The sequence below is a fragment of the Anopheles maculipalpis genome, chromosome 3RL (genome assembly GCF_943734695.1).
Source record: "Anopheles maculipalpis chromosome 3RL, idAnoMacuDA_375_x, whole genome shotgun sequence".
Lineage (NCBI taxonomy): Eukaryota > Metazoa > Arthropoda > Insecta > Diptera > Culicidae > Anopheles > Anopheles maculipalpis.
The window spans coordinates 18,071,491-18,096,779 of NC_064872.1; the positions used below are offsets into that span (position 1 = coordinate 18,071,491).

Consider the following 25,289-nt stretch of genomic DNA (forward strand, 5'->3'; position numbering starts at 1 on the left):
AGCCAGTCAGTCGTTAAGCCAAAAAGAGGAAGTAGATCATCTCAAAACCTAGTGTTTTACCCTAATGAATTTTATAACTGTAGCTCTTACTCGACGTCAATGTTCTTTCATTTGTGAGTTCATACACACCAGCGAAGATTGAGTTTATCACATGTCGCTTCAAAATGGCAATGTACTCCGTCTTTACTTTGGAGAAGACTCGATTCTCTGTCGTATGATGATGAGCAACGCTGCCTCAGCCACAAGACCACCAAGACATATCAGTATGCTAAAGTAGGCACCATTCTTCTTCTTCTTGGCTTAATGATCTCTAAGGTCACGTCGGCCATCGAATGGCTTAACTAGACTACAGATGCAACGTAGTTGGATAGTCAGTGCTCACTACTGGCAGAGTACTAGACACCATTATAGGTTATATTAACTATTGACCTTAGTTCTTGGTATATGCCGTTACGGTCAAATTAAGCCCAAAAAATGCCAGTTCCTCAGTACCTTACTTTTTTCGGATCAAGTATGAATGCATGGATCATAATACAGACACAATAATATTTATCATAAAAAACACATAAATAAATTAAATAAGTATTTACCATTAATCGTAGATCAGTTTCACTTTATCTCCGGAGTTTCTTGGGGATAATTGTATTTTCATTGTGTTCCGGATACCCGTTGGAGGCAGTGGATGAACCAGCAAGTATTTTTCACGCTGATTGTTGCTCGAAATTTGATGCAGAACTAAAAGTAACAATACTATTGTAACAAATTGATAAAATACATAAATAAAATATATTCTTTGTTTTCAGTAAAGCTTACCTTTAGGTAAATTTGAAACTTCGTTTACACCTGTTCGAAAAACTGTACACAATTATTAGCAACATGCAACATTTTCAAAGAATTTGAATGACTTTGCCAGTCGTTGTGAGTTACAATTGTTCCCCTTTCAACCGTCATTAATCGTTTCGTGTAGCTAAAGCAAATTGTTATCATTTTAACTACAATTTTAACATTTTCGAGAATTACGTTTAAAATTCTTAATTATTTTCAGAAACAAATTCGAAAAATGTTTTAGGTTTTCAACATAAAAGATACGAAAAAAATAAGATACTTCCACAATTGAATTAAGTAAAAATGCAGTTAAAAAATATAAGCTTTAACATTAATAAGCAAAAACTACAGACCAAATATGTGGTTGCGTGTGTGTATGTGTGTCAACGAAAGAAACTAAATTTCCGTTTTCTGAACGTTCACTACTGAACATAATGTCCTAGCGTCGACGTTAACGATGGGTTTGTGTCCATCGTATTTCAGAATGTGGCCGACCTGCCGGCTAAAGCATGGGCTATATATCGTTCTGCCAGCGATGTCAGAAAAATATTTTCATTTCTAAAAATAAAAAGAAAGCACATTTTTTAGGCAATCCTTAGTCGAGACCACAAAATTTAACCACATTTACCGTATAGGATTTGGACATTATCTTCAGATACTCGAGCGAATTTCGTGCTGCATATGCATGAGCTTCCTGAATCGTAAGCCCGCTACCATGACACACGGCAACCGGCATTGTGGACAGCTGCACCAAACACTGCATCTCGTTATTGGCTGACTTCTCATCGATATCCACGTACGTCACATCGAACCCTTGCTCGTTAGCTATTTCGTCTAGCAGTTGAGTGTAGTTGATACTTCTATCGTACAACCTTATGTGCTATTTTGAGATTAGGAAATAGGTAAGATGAAGCAAAAAAGTAAGGAATGAAAATGGTAGCCTTATGACTGAACTATCGCAACCGCCGTTCAACAGGCATAACTCTTCGACATTCGGGAAGAAAGTGACATATCTCCACACCTGCAACTGCTGCAACACTTTGCCCGTGCGCGACTTGAGCGCCTTGTGGAACTGGGACACCTTTTGGCTCTGGCTTTTCGTGAGTATCGGTATGCAAACATCCTTTAGCCCTTCGTACCGGCCAGCAAAGTCAGGCTGGCGTAGCTAGAATACAGAACAGAAGGCCAAATTTCCAAAAAAAATACAAAATGTTGCAGTAAGGCAGAGCTTCAATTATTATCTTCCGTGCGGTACTAATGCACGTGCTTTCAAGCCGTATTCTAATGTGAGCATAAAGGGTATCTGCACACACACACACACTCAGGTGTGAGTGAGTGAGTTTAATCCTACATGTGAAACTACTCTTTTTATAATTCACTCTTCAATTATTATGAGTTACTCGAGCGAGTCACTATAGACTTGCTCACTCACCCTGTTCGGTTCATACTTACTCAATCAATCACTGACTAATTCAGTCACCCTCTGAGCCAGTGATCCTATCGAGCAAAATAATGCTTCTCACTGTACTGAGAAGGCCCTTTTCACTATAGTGTGCAAGATTTATATAGTGAAGCAAGATTTTGTTCCTAGGGATGCTATTTTAGGAGTGTGCATAGTTGGACCCTATGCATAGAAGGGTTTTCACCTGATGGTATTACTTTGCACACAGAGTACAGAGTACAATGAGAAAAGAGTGAGTCGGCACAGAGACTAAGTGAGTGAGTGAGTATAAACCGAATAGACTGAGTGAGTGAGTATAAAGCGAGAAAAGTAAGTCAATAGTCGGCACAGAGAGTGAGTTAGTATAATCCAGAAAAAAAAATATGTTAGTGCATTACTTTTGTATGTATGACAATACGGCGGAGAGCCGTCATATTCAAATAAAATAAATAATTTTTTTTAATGTACCTTTAAAGAGTGAGTGAATGATTTAAATCTCTTTACCTACTCATCTTTTCTGATTAAAATCATTAAAAAGATTGAGTTTTCTCATCTCTAGCACGGACACACCATAATACACCCAGTTCTTTGTGCCCTTTTATGCCCTCGCTTATCTGGCCTGTCTGCCTTCCTGGTGCCTTACCTCTTCATTACCGGCCTCATCCAACAGCGCAATCTTATTGGCCGATTCCAACGGTTGATCCTGCAGCCGTTGCCACATCTTTTGTGCCGCTTGTCGTTTTGCGATCTTTTTGCTCTTGCCTTCGCCCACTTCAAGATGTTTCAGTACTACGCACGATATCGTAAACTGGCGCTCATGCGGAAGTCCCTTCTCCGTTTCCGTCTCGTAAGTTGGTGGAGGCCAGCGTCTTGCCATGCACATTTCCTGCAGCCAACCGATCGGGTTGCCAGTCGGTTCCTCCTCATCGTTGACTCTGTAAAGGGATCAAAAACATTTTTAATGAATTAAACACCTCATCTCTAAAGGTCAATCGCATCGTACTCCTTCCTTACACTGGAATTTCCTCGGCCACATATGCGCCATGATAATCAGTAAAACAGATACCGGTCAGCTTTTCTATCAATGCTTTGGCTGCGGCATGTTTCGCTTCCTTTTTTGACTTTCCCGTACCCAATGCTGCAAGTAAAAAATTTCAAATTAAGATAAGAGAAATATCTACCGACTGATAACGACCAGAACGGTCGTACCATCTTTATCCTTGTACGATACACGATACCGAAAGGTGGGTTCGTGTACCGCTCCCTCCACCTGTATCAGATCGTACTGTGGCGTAATGCCCCGTCGGCTGAGCAGTTCCTGCAGCACGGATATTGGCGTTTTCATGTTGTTCGAGGTAAGTTCCGTCCGGAGCGCTTCCTCGATCGGTATGGAACACTCGATTTGCTTCATCAGTTTCTTATTCCGGGATGCTTTCTTGGAGAACGCTTGATGGGGATTTGATGCACCGAGTGGGGGGTCCGTCGGAATGACTAGCATTGTTTGCGGCATGCTCAAGCTGAGCTGTTCCATTTCCTGTGCGTGTACGCGAAGATGTATTATTAGTATATCCAGCACTAGCAGCAGCTACACCTAATCCGCCAGCCGCTATAATCATAAACGCTTTACATGAGCGAAGGCATCTTACCGAATCGATGCCTTTACTTACCATTAGCATAGGGATTCTAGTGGCGATTGTTTCCCTTTACTAGCTCACGATCAGTGTATACACTGTAATGTAAGCGCACCACTTTTGAGGCAGTTTTTATTAAAGAAATTAACTTTTTTTCCTCGACGTATGGCGAAAAAATCCAAGCCGAATATTTTCCGGGTATTTTGACAGTCAGGTGTTGTTATGGTGGAGATGGCGATGTCAAATCACTGCACAAATAAAATATCAGGGGCTATTCTACCGATTTGTATTTACATTTTCAATTGTTTCGTCCATTTTATGAATTGCATTTTAAATTTATGCTATCATTTTATCAGAAAAACAGCATAATGCAGCATAAAAGATTTTTGAATAAATAAAGACGTAGTACATTCCGAGATCAAATTGTTTCCTTTGTCGGAAACGCAGCGCGAAAGAGGCTGTAGCAACCGTGAGCTTCCCATCTCGCTGCTGTGAAGCTTGGGCGCAAATGACACGCACACTAGCACAATCAGCTGGCAGAGCAGTTGTCAGTGTCAGTGCGTCGCAGTGATCATTGTTGGTATTCACTTCATTCCGCGTAGGAGGAAAGAATAAAACGGTGTTTGCACTTTTCAAGCCAAAGTTCCGTGCGTCGGATTGATTTATTGTTGTTGCTTTTGCTTCTGATCACCTTTGCTAACGTGTATTTACCGAGTTTCATCATGTTTTTTGTGCAACCATGATCCTCTAATGCGGTGCAGTGACGAAATAGTGCTTCAATGAATGCTTTCGGAAGAGCCAACAAATGCAAGTTATATAAGCAGCGACGGTGTGAGCAAATTTGCCAAACGAAATCCCTATAGCTAAACAAACGAAGCGCAGTGTGCTGCTGAAAAATAAAGTGGTGAGACTACGTGGTGGCACCAAGCGAAGAGTGTGTTGTGTCCCAGCGAGGGCCGTTGCGTTTGTGCCCTAGAGGGCAATCCCTTGTGTGTGTGATTTGGCGCGCCAGTGCGTAGTTAAATTTTGTTGTTTTTGGCTTAATTGCGGTGCAGCACCAATGCTCGCACCGAACGCCCGACCATGCTGCGGGAACTAATTGCCTGGGTGTTGAACAACTACCTCGGGAAATATGTGGAAAATCTCAACACGGCCCAGCTGACAATTGCGCTGTTATCGGGTAAGTTCAAATGCTGCTGCTGCCATTGCTGGCCTGCGAAGGCCCGAAGCAAACGAACACAGCTAATCACATTCCCGTGTAGAGATGGCGGCGATGATGCCATCGTTTCAATTTCTACGACGCGTCTACTACGACGTCTAGCGCAAGATTTCTCTAGTGTGGGGCAAAGGTTGCTACCAACTGTCCGTTGCTACGCTTCAAAACACTAACATACGGCGGTCATCTGTGTCCGGCCGTCATCGTCGTCGTCGAAACCGTACAACCGCACGAGATCAATGGATATGAATTCACATCATATGCCGATTACGCACAGATTTCCCTTTTCTTCGTGTCTTCGTGTGTGTGCGTTTTTGTGTTGTAATGTTCCGGCATTGTTTTCTGCAGGAAACACGGTATGAGAGCTCACTTTACAACAGAGCCAGCAAGAGAAGAGCTACAAAACGCAACAGTGTGTAAATTCGCGCCATCGGACGAAGGAAAATGAAAACGGCAAACCGAATTGGAAACGACTCAATACCGGTAGATGAGTTTTTGTTGATGGTCAGGGTTATGTAACAACCTTCCATAAATGTAGCGACTGACCGCATTGTGTTCTCCGTAATTGCTGCTGACCATAGTCCACAGTCAATGAAGAAACCCCTTCTGCTTTGACCTGCCGCTCTATGTACGATCGTACCCAAAGCAGACCGTTGTAATGGATGGCTCTACAGTGGCACGCGTTTCGGTGTTCGGGAGGTCATGTTCTGCTTTACCACAGAGGCACTACCTGTTGCATTTAAGGGTAGCATTAGCAGTTAACTTCCATGCGTTCTAACAAGAGCATTGCGTTTTCTTATATTTTTTATCTATTTTTCTGATGAAATATCAATTTATGAAAAAAAACTCACTCCCTCCCGACTTCGGAACATTGCGATCCTTTGGGGAAGATAAGATACGGCATAATGAACGAATGCCATATGTCATGACAAGTGGTTTGTTAATCATATTCATTTGCTGTATGTAGCTCCAGCTTATCATACCTCTTATCGTATTTTATTATTTCGATGTGTTTAACAAAAGCTAACTATTTTCTTTGCGTGTACTGCGCTCAAGCGCCTAAGAAAGTGCTGCGATTGTGTACCACACCCTCGAACCTAGATGTAACCGCCATTAGTCATCCAATTTGAGAGGATGACTCAGTTGCACTGCCTTCGGTGTGTAATAAATAGAGAAAAAATAGAAAGTTTTCGCGGGAGAGAGTTATTAAATACAGACACAAGTAGTTGCAGATGAATCGTAAAATAATAAGAGTTTTTAATATTTGTTACGTGAGCTGTAACTTCAGCAATAGTCCTTAGCCTGTCGTTACTTGTACTATCAATTGGATTACTTTCTATTTTCCTTAGTAAATTTGAGCGGTGTGTCACACAAGACTTGGGTGTTTATTTTGGCACAGGCCTCATTCTCTTTCAGCACATTGACTCCTTGGTCAGGCAGTTGTAAGAGGTGTAGTTATTTCACCGATACTAGCTTTTCTGCTCCTTGCTCAGGGCGTTGTTGGAATACTCATCCGTAATTAGTGGTCGACATCGGCCAATATCCATTTCAACTGTCCTCAGCGGGCGCAGACAAATTACACAATAATTATTAATTATGTTAAGCTGTTAAAGTTTTAATCAGTTTTCACACGGCAGGACCTGGGTTCCGCCCGGTGATGAAGGCAACAGCGTCGCCGGTCTTCAAATAACAGAACCGGGGTTCAAATCCCATCCGGACCGTTCCCCCGTAGTGAGAACTGACAATTCAACTACGTGGTATCGGCAAGTCTAGTAAGACATTCGATGGCCGGCGTGACCTTGGAGGTCGTTATGTCAAGAAGAAGATCTGGGCTCTAATCCGACCCGGACCGTTTGTCCGTAGTGAGGTTTGATTTTCCAACTACCTTGTCTCGTAAGTATTAAGTCTCGTAAGCTATTATATGACCGCTATGAGTTCAGCAGGTCGTTAAGGCAATCCCTTAGCCCGATTTTGGCCACCCAACATTATTGAATGTTCGTAAAAATAACTAAAAATCAATAACAAATTTCAACCTAAGTACCTCCTAAGTGAGGCCAGGTGTCAAAGTATCCAGCTACTTGATGAATTAAACTCTGGATAAGATGCTCTGAATCCGACAGCGAATTGTCTATTGAAAGGATTTGAACCTCGCTTGAATCACATGATCCCTCAAGATAATTTTTGACACATCATTTTCAGAGAATAACCACTTTGGCATTGTTAAACAGTTGCATGTTTAAAGCGATCATTCCACCGCTTTGGGAGGACACCGGCATTGTAGTTTAACTAGAAACTACAATCGAAATCAGGGATTCGATCTCTAGCAGGATCGATCCAAATTCGATTCCTATTCGATACTCGGATCAAATTCTATGATCTTATCGAATACGGGATTGAATTCAGGAATGTCGATACGAGATTTGAAGGTGATAATCCGCGATTTACGAATAAGGAAGAGAATATGAATTCCGACGGATATAAGGATATGGATGAATGTAGGCATAACAGAGAAGATTCGAATCGGTTGGATCGTCTCACAGCGTATTGCAGCGTATTGGATCTTGTATTATTATTATATTACTGAATTACAATGGAACTGTAATCACACATCGTACTTTATCTTCGCACATATTTTTTCGTTTCGATCCCGAATCCTATCATAATGTTTAATTGTTTTTAGATAATTTTTACGTTAATTGACTGATCACTGTTATCTTTCTCGTCAACAGGTCAGGTAGAACTAGAAAATCTCCCACTGCGCAAAGATGCGCTGCGACACTTTGGCCTACCGCTACAGATCGTCAGCGGTACGATCGGCAAGGTGAAGCTAACCGTACCGGTACGGGCGTTCCGCACCGCTTCCTGGTGCTTGTACATCGACGATGTACAGGTTACCTGCGGTCCGATCGATCTCGAACAGGACTGGAACGCCGAGGTGGAACAACAGACCGAACTCGACCTAAAGGTAGCTTCGCTCGATCGGCTAGAGGCAAAATGGCGCGCCCAACGTGAAACACCCGTCACCGAGGGCAGCTATTATGCGTCGTCTTACACCGGATGGCTCAACTATGGCACCTCGCTCGTGACAAACATTATCGAAAATTTGCAGCTCACTGTAAACGGCATCCACGTGCGGTACGAGGATCGGCTTACCATTCCGAATCAACACTTTGCCTGCGGTATTAAGATTGATTCACTATCGGCACAGAGCTGTGACGCAAGCTGGACACCGGGCAAAACGGCAAACTGGAGCACGCAGCATGTCACCTTCAAGCTGGTCGAGCTGACCAACTTTTCCGTGTACTGGGACCCGCAGGCTCAACACGAACCGATACACATGATCAGTCCGATCAGTGTGCGGGCCCAGCTAAGGCGAGATCGCAGCGAGACGCCACTGAGAACTCGTAGCCGACCGCGATTAGTGTGTGATCTAATTTGGGAAGAAATTAAGATAGCTCTTAGTGATGTAAGTGATTGACTGTAAAATTAATTCTCGCGTGCAACCTCATCGAATGAGCTTCTCGTTTTTCCTTTTTTTCACCAGATACAATACAATCAAATGATGCAGTGTGTCCGCGGGCTGGATGATATTGCACGCTTTCGTAGGTTTAAACTACAGCGACCGACATCGCCAGTGGGTGAGAGTGCTCGCGAATGGTGGCGTTACGCCGTTAGGTGTCACGGTCTCTGCCGACATCTGGGTGCGGATCCGTACGTGATAGCGAGTGAAAATTTACAGTACATTCGAATATATATGCGCATCGTGGCCAACCCGAACGAGGTACTGTCGAGTGCGAACAAACAGTTTAAGGATCGGATCGAGCGTGATCGTACCTTCGATGAGTTGCGGCTGTTGCGAGACGTCTGTATGATGCAAATGCCAAAGTTGGAGAAAAGCTCGCCTCCATCTGCAGCACCGACGGGCAAATCGATGCTGGTACATTACTTCCCTCAGTGGTGGTACAGCAAGAATAATAACAATAACAATAATACGGAGGGATCGGAACAGCAACGTACACCTCCCGGAACGGGTGAAGATGACGCAATCTCAGGCACGACTGAAGAGTCGGCCGGCCAACAGCTAGCATTAATGGGAAGCAGTGCGGATGTTTACTGGGACGGAGAACTAAGCCCTGTCAGTAGCTTTGAAGACGAAATTCTAGACGCGTTGGCCGGTTCGGTGGAATCTAACTCACTGCTCAAACGTGACGCAGTGTTTGGGAAGTTTAATTTTATCCTTAAGCGTGGTACGCTCGATTTTTGCAGTTCGCTCGAGATGGCTCCAAAGCTGCAGTTCCTATTTCAGGATCTGAAAATGGATGTGGAGTCAAGACCACGCAGTGGTTCCCATTACGTCGGTCTTTCGCTCGGTTCTATACTGATCAAGGATCGTCTCACTCCAAACTCGCAATTTCCCGATCTGGTTAAACCGCAGCAGAAAGATGAAATAAATTTGAAAGGCCCAACGCCCACCAGTACGACGACACCGCTCAGTGGGAGATCGTCGTCAGGGCGGCTCAGCACGACATCTCTCCCACCGGTCGATACAGGAGCGAGCGAACCCATCTTTCAGCTTCAGTACGAACGGAAACCTCTTTCGTACGACACCGACTATCGGTTAATGGTGAAATCGGAATCCCTTGACATCGTGTACAACATGGATGCCGTACGATGGTTGGTAGATTTTCTGGCCAAACCACACCAGCAGTACGATGCTCGCCGAAGGCTTGAGGACATGAAGAACAAAACTAAACAGGAGCTAATGAAAAATTGGAACTACATTATCGAGGGTCATCTAAGTGAACGCAAAACGTGGACGCTGGATTTCGACATATCGGCACCACAAATTATTTTTGTAGAAAATTTTAGTGATCGTATCAACAGCACCATTGTGGTGGTTGATTTTGGTCGCCTACAGCTAACGAATGGGGAGAATGGATTTAGTTCGAGCAATGTGAATAATACGGATGCAACAGCAGTAGCAGCAACTGCTAGAGCATCGGCAGCATCGAAGTCAAGCACTGGAGGCTTTTTTGCTGGGCAGCGTGATATATCCCCCGACATACAGACGGAGAACGATGAAGACGACGCATTTATGACACCATGCTCCACGCCACCCGGGTCGGAAGCGAGCACTACGAATTCACCCACCTTGGTGAGTGCGTTTTCTGAGGCACCGGAACTGAGCACGGGCGATCGTGCGACGGCCGGTGCTGGTATTGTTACGGCAGCCGCGATCGGAGAGGCACTGGACGAGTATCAACTCTATCAGCGTCTGTACGACCGGTATTATCTTCAGCTGACAGATTTGCAGGTGTTGGTATGTCACGCCAAAGAACGCTGGACAGCGGCTAGTTTAAAAACCACCTCGAACCTGCACGTTCTCGATCGGTTTAGTATCGTGCTGCAGGTGGAACGACGCGTCGTCTATACGAGTGATCCACAGTATCCTAGTTTAACGCTTTTGGGCACACTTCCCAAATTGAACGCACACATCAACGAGTACAAAGTATCCTCCATACTGACACTGGTGAACAAGTTAAGCAAAGCTGGTCAATTTAATCAGGGCGCATGGAATCAATCGCCACCAGTGCAACCGGATGAGGTAGATCGGAACTTGGGAACGACGACGGCTGGCTCAAAACAAACCACCAACACATTGCCGCTCGGCACCGCAAACGATGAGGAAGAGGCAAGCCGGGCAAGTTCGCTAGACAAAGAATCGGTCACCAACATAGTCGTGTTTCAGTTTACCATCGATCAAATGTCGCTGGAGGTACAGTCGCGTGGTCGTAGTGTGGCGGAACTGCAGGTTTCGGGCGTAAAAGCCGGTTACAACCAGCGGCCGGAAGACGTCAGTCTTATGCTATCCGTTCACGGTCTGTTACTGGTCGATGCGATGCAATCTTTTGGGCAGGATTTTGAACTACTGATTGCTAGTCACCGACACGTAGGGTAAGCATCATGACTTACCCGATTAAGCTTATAGCAGGGAGGAAGCCATTTGAACTAAGTGTCTTTTTTCTTCTTATTATAGCATGGACAGTTTATCAGGAAGTTTGCGGCAAAGTGAACCATGCTCACCCTGCTCACCAGCATCACCACCAGATCCGCACATGGAATATCGTCGGCCAACAAGCCCGTTGACGATATCGAAAGCGTTAAACAACTTACAGCGAGGTAAAATAGAGAGTTGTGTATTTTTTTCTTATTTTAGACTTATTTTAGTAGAACGATCGTTACAGAAGGATAATTTAGTCATTGTAAATAATTGATAGCCTTATCTTAACCATTTCACTACACAATCTATCCCGTGTGGACATTGACATCCGTTCACGGTTAATGAAAACAGCTTAGAAGAAAACTTTTAAGGGAGGTAGTATGATTTGGCGCTCCTAAGAAAAAAGCGAAGAATCGTAAGATAATCTCATGAAATTTAGAAAATTGTTTGGAACGAAAATTCAAACACTGTTTTAGACAGCATTTTTTGGTGTTTTCTTGCAAACTGTACTACCCTCTTAGGCTGAAAATCTAAAAGTGCTTGTAAACAATAGCAAGTTTTACTCATTTGAAACTTTCATTTCAGTTTACTGGAATTTTCTGAACTCATGGTTTTCATACACGGCACACACAAAATTCACTGGTTGTTAAAAACGGTCAAATGTTTATTTGTAGACGCGTTCAAAAAAATCGGTAAAAAGAGTCATGAAATTGAGTTAACAATGAGTGAAAGTTGCATTCGTTTACAAGCGATTTAAAAGATTTAAACATTTCTCATTAGAAGCCCATTAGTTCGCTTTTTTCTCTCTCGTTTAATAATGCATGCACGCATAAATTACATTATTTTCTTTTCTTCTTCATTTTTTTCTCTTCCTTTCTTCTCATGTGTTTCATTATTGGACCAACCCGGACAAAAAAACTCCCAATTTTCGTGTGTTTGCTGGTGGTTACTGGCCATTATTTTGGTTTGTTATTGCGGTTTTCGTTACATGCTGTTATGTTGTTTTCTTTTGTTTGATTTGTGTGTGTGTGTGCGTGTTCTTGTATGTGTGCAAACATTGTAAAACAAAACAGCAACTTCTCCCACATGGAATGCGGCCTCACTGGGGGATCTAGATGCGCTGATCACGGTGGAGATTGTTTTCGTGACTGCTGAACGACCGGAAGATAAGCTCCAGGTGGCCAACATTCAGTTCAACAATCTGGACATTATTGGTAAGCGATCGCATGCTGTAATGAACCCGCGGTACAATGATGTGGAGCTAATAGTTGTATGTACATTTTTCCTATTCTTCTTAGCAAATCAAGAAACGATCGTAGAGTTGCTGGGCTTCATCAAACGTGTTATACCGGTACCCGTGCCAGCGCCACCTGATCAGAGTGCCAGCGGAATGTGGAATGGAGTTGATGAGGCGACAAAAATGCTTCCAAATCAGACATCCGATCTTACGGCACAAGGTTCCGCTACCGACACAACCCGCCGACCATCGATTTCGACGTCAAGCGATTCTCCTCCTGCCAATCCGGTGCGTCTCGAAATCACGTTTGATTTTCATCGTCTGAACGTGCTTGTGCTGCGTGCGCTAATACGTGACAATTATTTAGTTGGCCGAAAGGTGGGCACATTTACAATGTCCGAGGCAAAGATTCATGCCACACTGGGCAGTGACATCACCGTGGAAGGATCTTTGGGCGGTTTGCAAGTACTGGATCTAACACCGGAAGGTGTAAACCATCAGCGCATACTTTCCGTCGGTAAAGACCCACTGACGGAGGCGGCCAGCTCAACTGTGCCACCGACGCGCTTCGATACCTACGATTCGGCTGGACCGGATTTAATGGCGTCGCTTGCGCAGGAGGTGTATGGCACCGGAATGGGACCAAAGCGTACTGATCACCACCACACAACAAACGCCACCGACGACGGAGGAATGCACGAGGAGCGGCAGGCACTATCGTTCTGCGTTTCGAAAGATCTGCACGCATGCATCGACATCCGCGTCAAGATGGCGTCCGTGTGGTTCATTCACTGTGCCCGCTTCATGCAAGAGCTTAGCTGGTGCGCTACCGAGTTTAAACACTACCTAAAGAATTTGGCCCGCTCCATCCGTGAGAAAGCGACCGACATGGCGCTTGGGTTGGTACAGTCACGATCGGATCCATCAGGCAGTCGACCGGAAAGTATTTACGCTTCACCCAGACGTGTACGCCGGCAGCGAACCGTGTCACTATCGAGAACGCAGGACGTACTGCTAAACTCGGACTATACTCTCAAGCTGGACATTACACTCGATACACCGGTCCTGATTCTTCCACGAAGCAGCAGCAGTCCTCAGGTACTCGTAGCACACCTCGGACGAATAACCATCAGCAACACGGATCTGGCGTCCAGCGGGGATGAAGGATCGGCTTCCTTCTCCTCCCGGGAGCGTATCGTGGTGAATCTCTCGGCAAGTCCTCCGCCCAGCACTGCCGGACATGAAGAGCTGGGTGGAGGATTACTGTTCAGCGGAGCCGATCGTACCTCAGTCGATTGTAATCTAAGCGATCTGGACGGCATTTACGAACCAACGATGGATGGCGAAATGGAGGGAAACCCAAACAATACCGCTAGCAGTAGAATACGCTTTGCCAAGGAAGATTCGACGGAATTTATCGATAGCATAGCGGGTGATGCGGGCATCATCGGTACTGCTGGTGGTGGTGTTGGTGTCGGGAGATCATCGAATCTCGATCGCTATAAGATCGATTTTCGAAACATCAATCTATACTCGCTCGATACGACCAATCGAAAAGGGTTCCGGTTTGCCGGCCTGCCCCGAGCGGAAGAGTTTTATTCGTGCAAGGAAAACGCCATCCCCATCATACACGATACAATCTTTAGTTTGGAGATTTGTCGTGCGCACGCCTGTGAGCAGCAGCAGATCGGGACCGATGAGGATGGTGATGGATTTCGTATTGTTGGTTGCGTGGTGAAGCCGCTACGGCTTTCGCTCAAACGTCAGCAGTACGAACAACTGCTAGAAACAATCGACAATCTGTTCAAAATACCGAAAGATCTGGTACGTCCACCGAGTGAGGTACCGACAACGCTCGAAAAAGTCACAGAAATAGCGGAAGAATCACTTTCCTTCCATACCTTCCCAATGCCTTCGAAAGCCCGGCAAGGTTTGTTCTACCAATCGAGCTTGGACGTCGATCAGCGTTCATCGGCGGCCGGTGGATCGTCCGCTGCCATCGGCATTCGGGTACACTTTGAGCTGCCAGCATTTATCATCCAGCTAAATGGCAATCGTAGCGAAGCATTGGTACAGATCTCGTTTCGAGATTTCTGTGTCGATTTCGACAAGCGCAACCAGTATGAAACGCACGTTAAGATTTCGCTTAGATCCTTGCTGATGGAAGATCTGTTGCAGTCAGATACGGCAAAAAATCGGTACATGGTAGTGACGTCGGCAGAACGGGATTCGCACACGGAACGGCTCAATGCGTGCTCGTTCGCCTCCCATTCCTGTCCGAATCCCGTTGGGCTGCTGTTCGGTATGGGAGATGGTTTACCCAACTCGTTGCCAACCAATCTGGAAGATAGGATGGGATTTTCTTTTCTCGCCACCAACAAATCACTCTGCCCCGATACACCCCCACCTTCACCGTCTGTACATCGGCCACCGGGTGGATCACGCTTGCAACCGGAGGAAAATCTAGTCATCTACAGCTCCGTGCTGGTAGATCCGGCCTGTCCAACGTTTGCCACCCAGTTCGGTTCCCTGGAACAGTCCAGCTTGATCGATTTTAACAGTCTCGATCTGATCGTATCAGTTGAAAGTTGGTTCGTGCTTTTAGATTTTTTCGGTCTTCTATCGGACGACAGTGATGGAACATCTGGGTCGGAAAAGTCACCCCAACCGTCCCAACACTCCGAATCACTAGGTGATGGTGTTCGGTGTCAGGACGGTACAGAAGGTGCAGCTGAAAACGTTCTCAACGAACCTGTCAGGAAAACGGTTTCCGGTCAGTCGAAACTTGAAATATCGGTACGATCGTTAAGTTTGGTACTAGCAAAACCTACCAGTGAAATTGCCAAAGCAAACGTTTCCAACGCACAACTAACGATTTCGAAACGCGGACAAGCGAAGCAGGTCGGGGGTAGCCTTGGTTCGATAACGCTAAGCGATCTCACCCCGTACGGGACGTTATACAGGGAAAAATTTATGACAACCGGTAGCGAAGCACTTAGCTTTATGTACGTACGCGATGCAGCAAAGGGAACGCTTAGAGGCTTGCAAAAAGATGCACAGCTTACGATTACAATGGCATCGGTACGATACATTCACACGAAGCGGTTTATCGCGGAGATACAGCTATTTTTCAAGGAGTTTTCCCATCTGCAAACGGTAAGTCTGTATCCCGCTTGTGTACAATTATACATTGTACAATAAATTGAATAATAATAATAATAATAATAATAATAATAATAATAACAATCCCTTTTCCTTGATCTCGTTCCAGCCTATGATGCGAAAGATCAAACCATCAGACGTTCGTGCCTACCACAATCAACGTCCGACACAGCTCGGTCTTTCGATCAATGCAGGAGCACCGATCATTCTGCTGCCGATGAGCTACAACAGTGATCAAGTCATTGTGGCCGATTTGGGCGAATTTACGTTAACGAATGAGTTTCGCCTAAGTGCTGGAGAGCGCGAAGTACTGGATGTGATGCACGTAAATCTGCTCCATACGGACATTTTTGCAGCACGCATGGAACCACAAGCGGAGGAACGTTTCATGACGATACCGTCAGCTACGACAACTGTCGGTGGGATCGATATGAAGGGATACCGGCTGGTGAAAAAGGGTCCTAGCTTGCTGAAGGAGAAGTGTCATCTTAAGCTTGAGGTGGAAAGGAATCTTGATTCCCTGAACAGCCATTTCGGTAAGTACGCCGGTTATAGATGCCTTGCAAATCATAATCATTGTCTGCACACGGGGTTCACATTGACAAAAATGCCTCTATAAACACTGTTAAGGGGTTTTTTTTTTCAACACTACACCTCTATATTGGAATCGTTGGGTCCTTCTTTCAATATCTGAATAAAAAAATCATCCACCAAAATAGACTAATGTTATTTTACATATCATTTTCATTCTCAGTACCCGATATAAGTGTCCATGGTAGGCTGTCCAAGCTGGATGCACTCCTCGATCTGCAGCAGTACCGTTTAATACGAGGCTTTCTTTCGCACAATCTTGGTGAATCGATCGATGAGCTGTATCTGCGTGCCTTCTCCATTCCCAACAGCACGCTCAGCCTCAATGCGGTCGATGTAGCGGATATGCAGGAAGAGGTCTGGAAGAATCTTTCCATCCATCTCGAGCTGCTCGATGTATCCGTGCGTTTGGTACAAACGATCGATGATGATGATTGCTGCTATGGTACCAAACCATTGGCTTGTGTAAATTTCATCAAATCGAAGCTGTTGGTAGATTGTTTTAGCGATGGAGCGCAAGACATTGACCTGGTTTCACAAGAAATCCAATTGATCGATACGAGATTTTTGCCTGAAGAGTGCGAATGTCCGATAAAAGCAAGTCCCGGTCTACCCCGCCAGCCTGCCGGAAGCAGCGAAGTGTTGAACGTGTTCCCGAACATTCTACAACCAATACGTGGTGAACCAGGCACGGAACTAGTGCAGGCAGAAATACACAGCCGCCGGCGTAAGGATCTGACCAAATTTACCATCCTGCTGAACAATATGCGTCTGATGGCGATTTTGGATTGGTTGGAGAATGCGCGTGATTTCATACTGCAACAGGAAGATCCACCGCCACCGTTACCACTGTTGGCAGACGGAATCGACAGCGGTGGTGGGATGATGCAATGGGGATCGTACGATCGAACAATCGATGCAGGACTGCGCAATGCCGTCCAAAGAGTACCGACACCGGTGGAAGACAATCGAATGGAACTGAAGCTTAACATCACCGACTCGGAGCTGGTATTTGTGGAGAAAACGGATCAGTACGACACGAATGCTGTCATATTGAAGGTGAGATCTAATTTTTTTAAAATATTGAAAAGTAGAATCATGATTTCCTCTTCCTTCCCTACCGTCATGTCCTTATTCTTATTGTGCGGGGCCTACTGTCCTTATTCTTATTAGGCTCTTATTGTGCGGGGCCGACGTCTGTTCCCTCTTTTTACAGCATATTTCCTCCAATTTTTGAGCACCTTCTATAAAATCTAATGAACAAATTCTAATAAATCCCCTTCACCGCACGGTACCACTGATGATGCTACATTCATAAACTTTGTAATGTTTATAGACGTGGCAACAGTGGTAAATTCGTTAAGATCTTTGAAGAACTCTTTCTCGCCATGTCCGCACGGTATCCCTGTCTCTCTCTCTTCAAAATAGTCCCGATCAAGAAGAAAGGCAGTTCCTCGTGTGTTAGTAATTACTGCGGTATTACACTTCTGAGTGTTATATCCAAGGTACTTTGGTCCATGGTAAACTCCTAAACTTTGCACCAACACGGATTTATTCCGAATAGATCTACTTCCTCTAACCTCATGTGTTTTACGGATCCACTTCTGCGTGCGATCCGAACCTTTAATTCCCCGTGCTATCTTGTTGACTACCACCTCTCGTTACCCTCCTTCAGTTCTCGTTTATTTTTCTTCTTTTTTCCTTCCCTCCCCAGCCTCGATTCTAGTTAGTTAGGATAGGATTAGGACATGATTGAAACTCAGCATTTAAGAGATTTTCGTTAAGTATTAAGGCAAATACAAAATAATACATACATATCAAATCTCCAGAGCACAACCGTTGTATCGTACCGTCCGTTCGAAGTGAACAAAACGCTTTCCATCAATCTGAACAATTTGGAAGTGTTCTCCTGCATATTGGGCGCCGAAGAACGAACCGCACTGTCCATAATCGACCCGGTTACGATCAACATGGACGTGAAGAAGGGCGTATTGGAGGTATGTTTGCACCGTACATCGTGTAACGCCGCACAGTTGTATTATATTTTTTCCCCCTTTATATCCTCATAAAATTACAGATTCAAATGCAGAAACAGCTGTGCATTCGGCTGTCCTATCACGATGTGCGCATGTTCCGCCAAATGTTGGAATCGTTGCCAAAGCAGACGAAAAATGCTCGCGATCATAAGCAACAGCAGGAAGAGCAACAAATACATGATCGTAGAACCAGCGACAGTAGTTGGAAACGTGTTGGAAGTGTGGATTCTGCTGCTGTTGCTATCGGTACAATGTCCATCAATTCGAAAGCGGTAGAAAAGTTGGTCCACCTCGGATTCCGACGCGAGGATTGTTTAGTTGCATTAGAACGTTGCAGTCATCAGCTCGACGAAGCGGCACTGTGGTTGACGCAGAACAAAGAACCTCGCAGACATGATGAACGTGGTCTAATGCATAGCAGCAGTGTGGGAAGTGCGGAAAAGCCATCGGGAGCTTCCGGTGGTGGGGGTGGTGCACTAAACATCAGTGCCATTGAGCTGAAGTCACCCTGCATTTCTATCTGCGTTATTGACGATTGTCGCGATGCGGATGTACCGTTGGTGGAGCTATCGCTAAGTAAGCTAGATCTCCGGCAAGAACTTGGACAGTTACACGGTTCCCATGTAGTGCCGGACCCACCAACTTCCGATCCGAATGTGCCGGTTGGAGTGGATGTACTTGCTGTTACTTTTTCCGGCTATAATGCAGGTCGTATGGCCGGTGTGTTTGCGGTGGATTATTACAATCGGGTGCTGAGCGGCTGGGAACCGATGATAGAATCGTGGAAGCTCGAAGCAAAATGGGGCTACAGTTTGGCGATCGATACGGAAGCGGGCAATCGGTTAAATATGCGCGTGGAAAGTAATGATACGCTGCGGTTAAATATAACGAGCACGCTGATTGAACTTTTCGCGCTGGTGAAGGATAACTGGATGCAGGATTATTATGTCGAATCGGATGGAACAAATGGGAAAATGGGAAATGGTGGATCACCGCTAACTACGACTGCCATCGCCAACTATCGTCAGCGTGCTCCGTTCATTCCTTTCGCTATTAAAAACGATACAGGCGTACGGTTGTGGTACACGACGCTCATTTCTTCCGAGCTGACATCATCTACACGCGGTCGGGGTGGTATCGTCGGTTCGCTGCCGAACGTGCCAGCGGAAGCGAGCTGGACATTGGTCGAACCGGGCGGTGTTGCAACGTTTTCGTACGGTACGCGTAACAAAGCGCGCCATCGCGACAGTCACAAGATGAATCTGCATCAGATAGCGGTACGGGTGGATGGATGGCAGGAGGTGGGTCCGGTGTCGGTCGATCGGGTCGGTACGTACTTCCGGCATGCACGTCCCGATTTGTGCAGTACGGCGGACTATTCACAAACACCACGTGCGCGTCTCGTGTTCGGTGTGACGATGGAAGGTTCGGCGCAGAAACTGATTACCGTGCGATCTGCTTTGAAGCTCATAAACAAGCTGGAACAGCCAGTTTTGGTAAAAATGGAACATCTGTTCGGGCATCTGAACATACGCAACTGGCCCGAAACGAAAACGGCGATACTGCATTCAAACGAACTTTTAAATGTACCGTTGACACACGTACACGCGGTACTGTATTTCCGGCCGTTGGTTGGACCAGTACTTGAGGATGCGATGAGTTCGTTAACACCGTTAGCACCCTCACCCGTCCCAGGCTCGCAGGCAAGCAGTTCGAGCGATGGGTGGACACTTTTGCAGCGCTTTGACATTCCGAAATCGGTCGCACATGGTGGATTTCAGTTTACGGACCGTGGCATCCAGTGGACGGATGCGATTGAACCAGGCGAAATTTATCAGGAACTTCGTAGCTGTCGTGGACCGCGTGATAAAACGTGCAAAATGCTGCTAGCTATAAGGAAGGAACCGTACCCGAGCAAGGATGTGATCCATCTGCCTGGCCATGTAATTACAATCTTCCCACCGATGCGCATTCACAATCTATTGCCGTGTGATTTGCTGTATCGATTACCGTCTGGTAGTCAGGGACGAATTTCATCCTCGGAAACCGCACGCATAACCGAAGTGGACATTGAGCAGCAGATTGGACTGTCGCTAACGCTTGACAGTTATCCGAACGCGGGACAGATAACGATACCGGCCGGTACGTACGGTTCAACGACACTTGACGTGCGGCTGTTCGATATGGGCGGCCGTATGTTGAAGCTGTCCGCGACGATCGTTGTGGTACGGGGGCGCGGTGTGCAGATATCGATCGCTGCACCGTACTGGTTGGTGAACCGGACCGGTTTACCGCTCGTGTTCCGTCAGGACGATTTAGACACGGAGTGTTCGGGACAGTTTGGTGAAAATGAAGAAGCGCGCATGATTACACCGTTTATGTTTGCGTTCAGTGATCCGGGCTGTTCGGGCAGTGTGACGATGCGGTTGGGACGACGTTTTGGTAACAGTCCAAACTGGTGCCAACCATTCAAGCTAGAGCAGGGCACACAACATCGTCAGCTGCGTGGACCATCGGAAACGTTTATTATCGGTATTGAGGTTCGGCGAGCGAGAGGAAAATATGGTCAAACTTCGATTGTGACATTTTCGCCTCGCTATCAGCTGTACAATCGAAGCAGTTACACACTCCAGGTGTTGCAGAAATGTCTCGTTGATAGTACGACTGTGTACGATCCAACAGCAAGGACTTCGTCGTCGTCTCCGGCATACATTGAAGCTGTACCGGGTTGTCACATTCCGTTCCATTGGCCGCGTTTAGAGCGTGAGCACGAACTTTGCGTCCGATTGCCTGAGGTGGCCGAATGTCTTTGGTCGGGCGGCGTACCGATCACCAGCACTGGACTAAGTCTGTATATCAACATCCGCAACATGAACGGGGCGATGCATTTTTTGCGTCTCGAAACGATTCTACACGGTGCGACGTACTTCATGATCTTTAGCGATGCGCAAGCGTTACCGCCTCCGATCCGGTTGGACAACTATTCGCACGTACCGATTACCTTCTCGCAGGCGGATATGAAAGCTACATTTAAAACGATCGTACGTCCCCAATGTTCGATCGCGTACGTCCTGGATGAACCGACCGGTGCGCCCTACCTCCAGCTGGAAGCACCCGGTGGCGATTATTCCAACTGTCGGCTAGATGGATTCGAACCGTTCCGGCTGATGTACGAAAACTTTATCTACATCGCGTTCAGCCAAACGTTTGAGATGACGACTGGCGGCGGGATCGGGGAGGAGGAGAACGATCGATTTGAGGTGCGCTCGCAACAGCTTGTTCTCGGAGTGATCGAGGGGCGGGTGGTGCTGGTACGCAAACAGGCCGGCGATCGGTCTCAGCTGTGGCGCATGAACAACGAAAAGCAGCTCGAACATGAAGGAACATCCCCGCCAACGGAACCGGGCCGTAAGCGGCCACGCTACGTGCTAGATTTGGAGAAACCACCACAACCCATGCAGTGCATTGGGCTCGTAGTACGACCAGCTAACCGGCAGAGACGTTCGACCCAAACCTGGCACTTCACCGAAGACGGTCGACTGATGTGCGAACATTCAAACATGTGCGTACAGGCACGTGGAGGCTTTTTTGGGCTACGGGCCGGTTCCGAAGCGGTACTCGGGATGTGTGTGTCCGACACGAAGGTACTTACCCAGTGCGGTGTACCGTACGAGCAAGCAATCGAACGGCAAAAACTACGACCCGGATCCGGCTGTCTGTCCGTTTCGTACCGTATGGACGGACCAATTAAATCCATCCAGATCCGGGATGTAAAGACCAGTGGTCGGGGTGAACTTACGCTGGATTCAAGCTGGAAGCACGTGTCGCACATATTTAATGGCGGCCGCAGTGTATCATCCGACCAACCTGGGAAGAACGTGCAGGAGTACCACGTGCAGCTGAAACTACGTAAAGGCATCGGACTTTCGCTTATATCGAACCAACCGTGCGAAGAATTGGCGTATGTAACGCTCGAAAACATTCACATGGAGTGTATCCGTACGCCGGCCATAAATTCGCTCGACTTTTCCGTGGGTGATATGCAGATCGACAATCAGCTGTTTGAAACGTCCTGCCCGATCATGCTGTACACGATCGGTGGGAGTTCGCAAGAGCAGCAGTCAGGATCGTCCGCTGGAAGCTCCTCGTTGCAGCTGAACGTGAAGCAGCTACCGTCGCCAAACACAAATGCGATCATTTTCGAACACTTTATCGTTAGCATACGGCCGGTGGTGGTTTATCTGGAGGAACGGCTTTTCCTGCGGTTGGTAAAGTTTTTCGGGTTCGCCAAAACGACCGTCGATCCGACGACGCTGCCGGACGAAACGGATTACGAGGCGCAGAAAATTGTGTACAAAGTATTGGACAACAATGTGAAGCGGTACTACTTTGGTGATTTGCGCATCATTCCGGCCCAGATACGGCTTAGCTTTGTAACGGCTAGCAAGCTTACGGCGGAGTTTGCCGAGATTAAGCGCAATCTGGGCTTCACGTTCATCAAGTTTGAGGATGCGGTCATTAATTTTGAACAGTTTGCGCACAAGTACCATTTTGAAACGTTGGACGCGTACCTCAGCGCTATTAAGGCGCACTACAAGCAGGAACTCAAGTGGCAGGCCGCCTCCATTTTGGGTAGCGTAGACTTTCTTGGCAATCCGCTTGGGTTTGCTAACGATCTGTCAGAAGGCTTCAGTGGTTTGCTGTTGGAAGGTTCCATCTCATCGCTGGTGAAGAACGTCACGCACGGTATCTCGAACTCAACCGCCAAACTAACCGAAACGATCTCCGACGGGCTCGGTAAGGTTGTGTTTGACGATGAGCATGTAGAAACGCGCCAACGCATACTGGACGTATCGGGTGGTAGTGGTAGTGGAACGACCGGCGATCATCTGGTAGCCGGTTTTCGCGGATTCACCTTTGGACTGTTGGGCGGTGTAACGAGCATCGTAAAACACACCTACCAAGGTACAGCTACCGACGGTCTTTCCGGTTTTATTACGGGTCTAGGCAAGGGTTTGGTCGGTACGGTAACAAAGCCCGTGATCGGTGTGCTGGATCTTGCGTCCGAAACGGCCAATGCGGTACGCGAACAAAGCAAAGGTTCGAACCGTATCTTACCCGAGCGGAAGCGACCACCACGTACTGTTACTGGTGCACCGGGTGGATTGTTACCACCGTACTCGTACCTGCAAAGTACTGGCCAACAGTACCTGTTCTTGATCAACAAGCGCAACTTTTCGGAACAATTTATGGCGTACGAACCGTGTCTGCTCGATACGAAGGATTCGAAGATGCGGCTCCTTGTGTCGGCCGAAAATATGTGGGGCTTTTCGAAGAACGACGAAACGACGATGATCGTGTTTAACTATCCGATGAGTGAAATTATCTCGTGCCAACCGCTTACGGTACAGCCGCAGGATCAGCATCTGGCGGGCTCGCAAGGCTCGGGGGGCCGTTCGAGTGGTGGTGGTGGCAAGAAACCGGTCGTGACGTACATCGAGTTCTGTCTATCGCTTCCATCGAAATCATCGCTTACGCCGAGCGCACCGGAAATGGTGAAAAGGCCACGTGTTCGCTGCCAGAATGAGGAGATTGCGAAAAAGATTTGTTACCATGTAAGTGTACCATGGGATATTACTATTTTATACAAAAATACTTTTTCATCTACTTTTGAATCCATGTCGCTGCTTATTGACGGTTTTCCAAGTGTTTCCCGATCTGTTGCTCCGTTCAAAGTCAATTAATTTCAGTGCGATTTTGATAACTGGACCCAGCTGCAGGATCAATTTAAAATTATATGGGGAAACGGTCAATAAGTTTCGGGACAAGTCCCAAAAAATAAATTGCACACACACGCCATATCATTTGTTTATATTTGTAACGTTGTTCGTATTTTTCGTTTTAGGTAAATTTTGCAAAGTGTATCTACGACGAGCGAGAACAAACGCTAAACATCAACACTGTGATCGAATAGTGGCGCTGCCGCTCTTGCTGTAGCCAGCCGACGCCTCTGTTTTCATCTGAGATTCGCCAAAGCAATTCATAATCAAAAACAAAAAACACCTTTTACACTTTACCTTTGCCTAATGCCCACCACACACCTATGTACGTGCCCTTTCCTTTCCTGCTATTATCAAGCAGCTCTGTGTTATCGAAATACTCTACCAAAAGTTGGGTAAATTTTAATTTTCCGTTTCCTGTTGGTAGTTTGTTATAAGCTTTCATTATCTTCGGTTTTGTTGAATTGTGTTATTAGAGGACAAGTGAAATTGTCTACCACACAGTGAAAATGGGACTGTTTTCTTTGTATACCATTGAATTGACGCGCCTGTGTGTGTATGTTCTGCTAATAGGTTAGTTTATTTTGGTTTTTTTATCATAATTCATCATAACTAAACTCCCCGACGTCGTATTTTCGGTTTAAATTTTTTACACTGAAATCGAAACGTGCGCAATGCTAGAACAAAATAAATTATTTTCGTTACACCTATATAAAAAGGCGCGTTACACGTATAAAATAGATAAAATGCATGACATAATTCCGAATCTTGGTTTTTGACCCTTTTAATATTTTAAAACGAATGACGCGTTTTAAAAGAGCTTTATCGCATAATTCCATGTGGGATTGTTTTTAAACTGTATTTTGTGTTAAAAATATAATTCTCCAGAAATAGGTAACGCCTACCACCCAACAGACCGTTTGGAAAATTGTTCGCCATGCTACAAGTAACAGGTTGAATGTTTAAGGTAATGTATATTTATTTATATGTATGTTTTCAATTTATGCGATCTATCATTTTCTGGCCTTTCTGGAGAAGGAAAAGTCTAAGAGTGGGAGCCTGGATCTGATAATCTGACCATCTTAAGCCCTTGAAACTGTCAACATAAGATGCGGTTCGCAATCAATGAAAAAGTCATACCATACCGTTTTATTTTCTTCAGGCATAGCACTGACCAATGTGATTTATAGTACATGGAACCTCCCAATAGTTGCCACATGCATTAAAAAGTAGCACAGGGATAGGGAAGTGGTGATTTACTCAAAGCGAGCGCTGGAAAAAAAATGAACGTTTGGAACGATTATGGCGGATCCCAAGTAGCCAACCTAAGTGTGCCCTAGTACCAACGGAATTTTCTACATTAATTGAA

General features: G+C 46.0%; 2 protein-coding genes across 2 annotated transcripts; one reads left to right on the top strand and one right to left on the bottom strand.

Moving 5' to 3' along the window:
• Window positions 1–1,420: 1,420 nt before the first annotated feature.
• Window positions 1,421–3,797, bottom strand: LOC126560446 (RISC-loading complex subunit tarbp2-like). Its single transcript, XM_050216405.1, is given in 5 exon segments — window positions 1,421–1,705; window positions 1,847–1,990; window positions 2,910–3,245; window positions 3,283–3,404; window positions 3,476–3,797. Coding segments are annotated over 5 exon segments (1,209 nt in total).
• Window positions 3,798–4,896: 1,099 nt separating this feature from the next.
• On the top strand, window positions 4,897–24,126 carry LOC126563711 (intermembrane lipid transfer protein Vps13D). The gene is made up of 11 exons (XM_050220354.1): window positions 4,897–5,077; window positions 7,843–8,579; window positions 8,658–11,068; window positions 11,151–11,293; window positions 12,188–12,328; window positions 12,413–15,507; window positions 15,623–16,049; window positions 16,268–17,163; window positions 17,934–18,101; window positions 18,182–23,755; window positions 24,046–24,126. The coding sequence occupies exons 1-11, from the start codon at window positions 4,981–4,983 to the stop codon at window positions 24,112–24,114; spliced, it is 13,758 nt and encodes a 4,585-aa protein (XP_050076311.1). The 5' UTR covers window positions 4,897–4,980; the 3' UTR covers window positions 24,115–24,126.
• The last annotated feature ends 1,163 nt before the right edge of the window (window positions 24,127–25,289 follow it).

Excerpts from the sequence above, each read along its gene's own strand:
- LOC126563711 (XM_050220354.1), top strand. The coding sequence starts at position 4,981 with ATGCTGCGGGAACTAATTGCCTGGGTGTTGAACAACTACCTCGGGAAA. Across the intron at positions 5,078-7,842 it reads GACAATTGCGCTGTTATCGG|GTCAGGTAGAACTAGAAAAT; the intron begins GTAAGTTCAAAT and ends TCTCGTCAACAG. Across the intron at positions 17,164-17,933 it reads CGAATGCTGTCATATTGAAG|AGCACAACCGTTGTATCGTA; the intron begins GTGAGATCTAAT and ends TCAAATCTCCAG.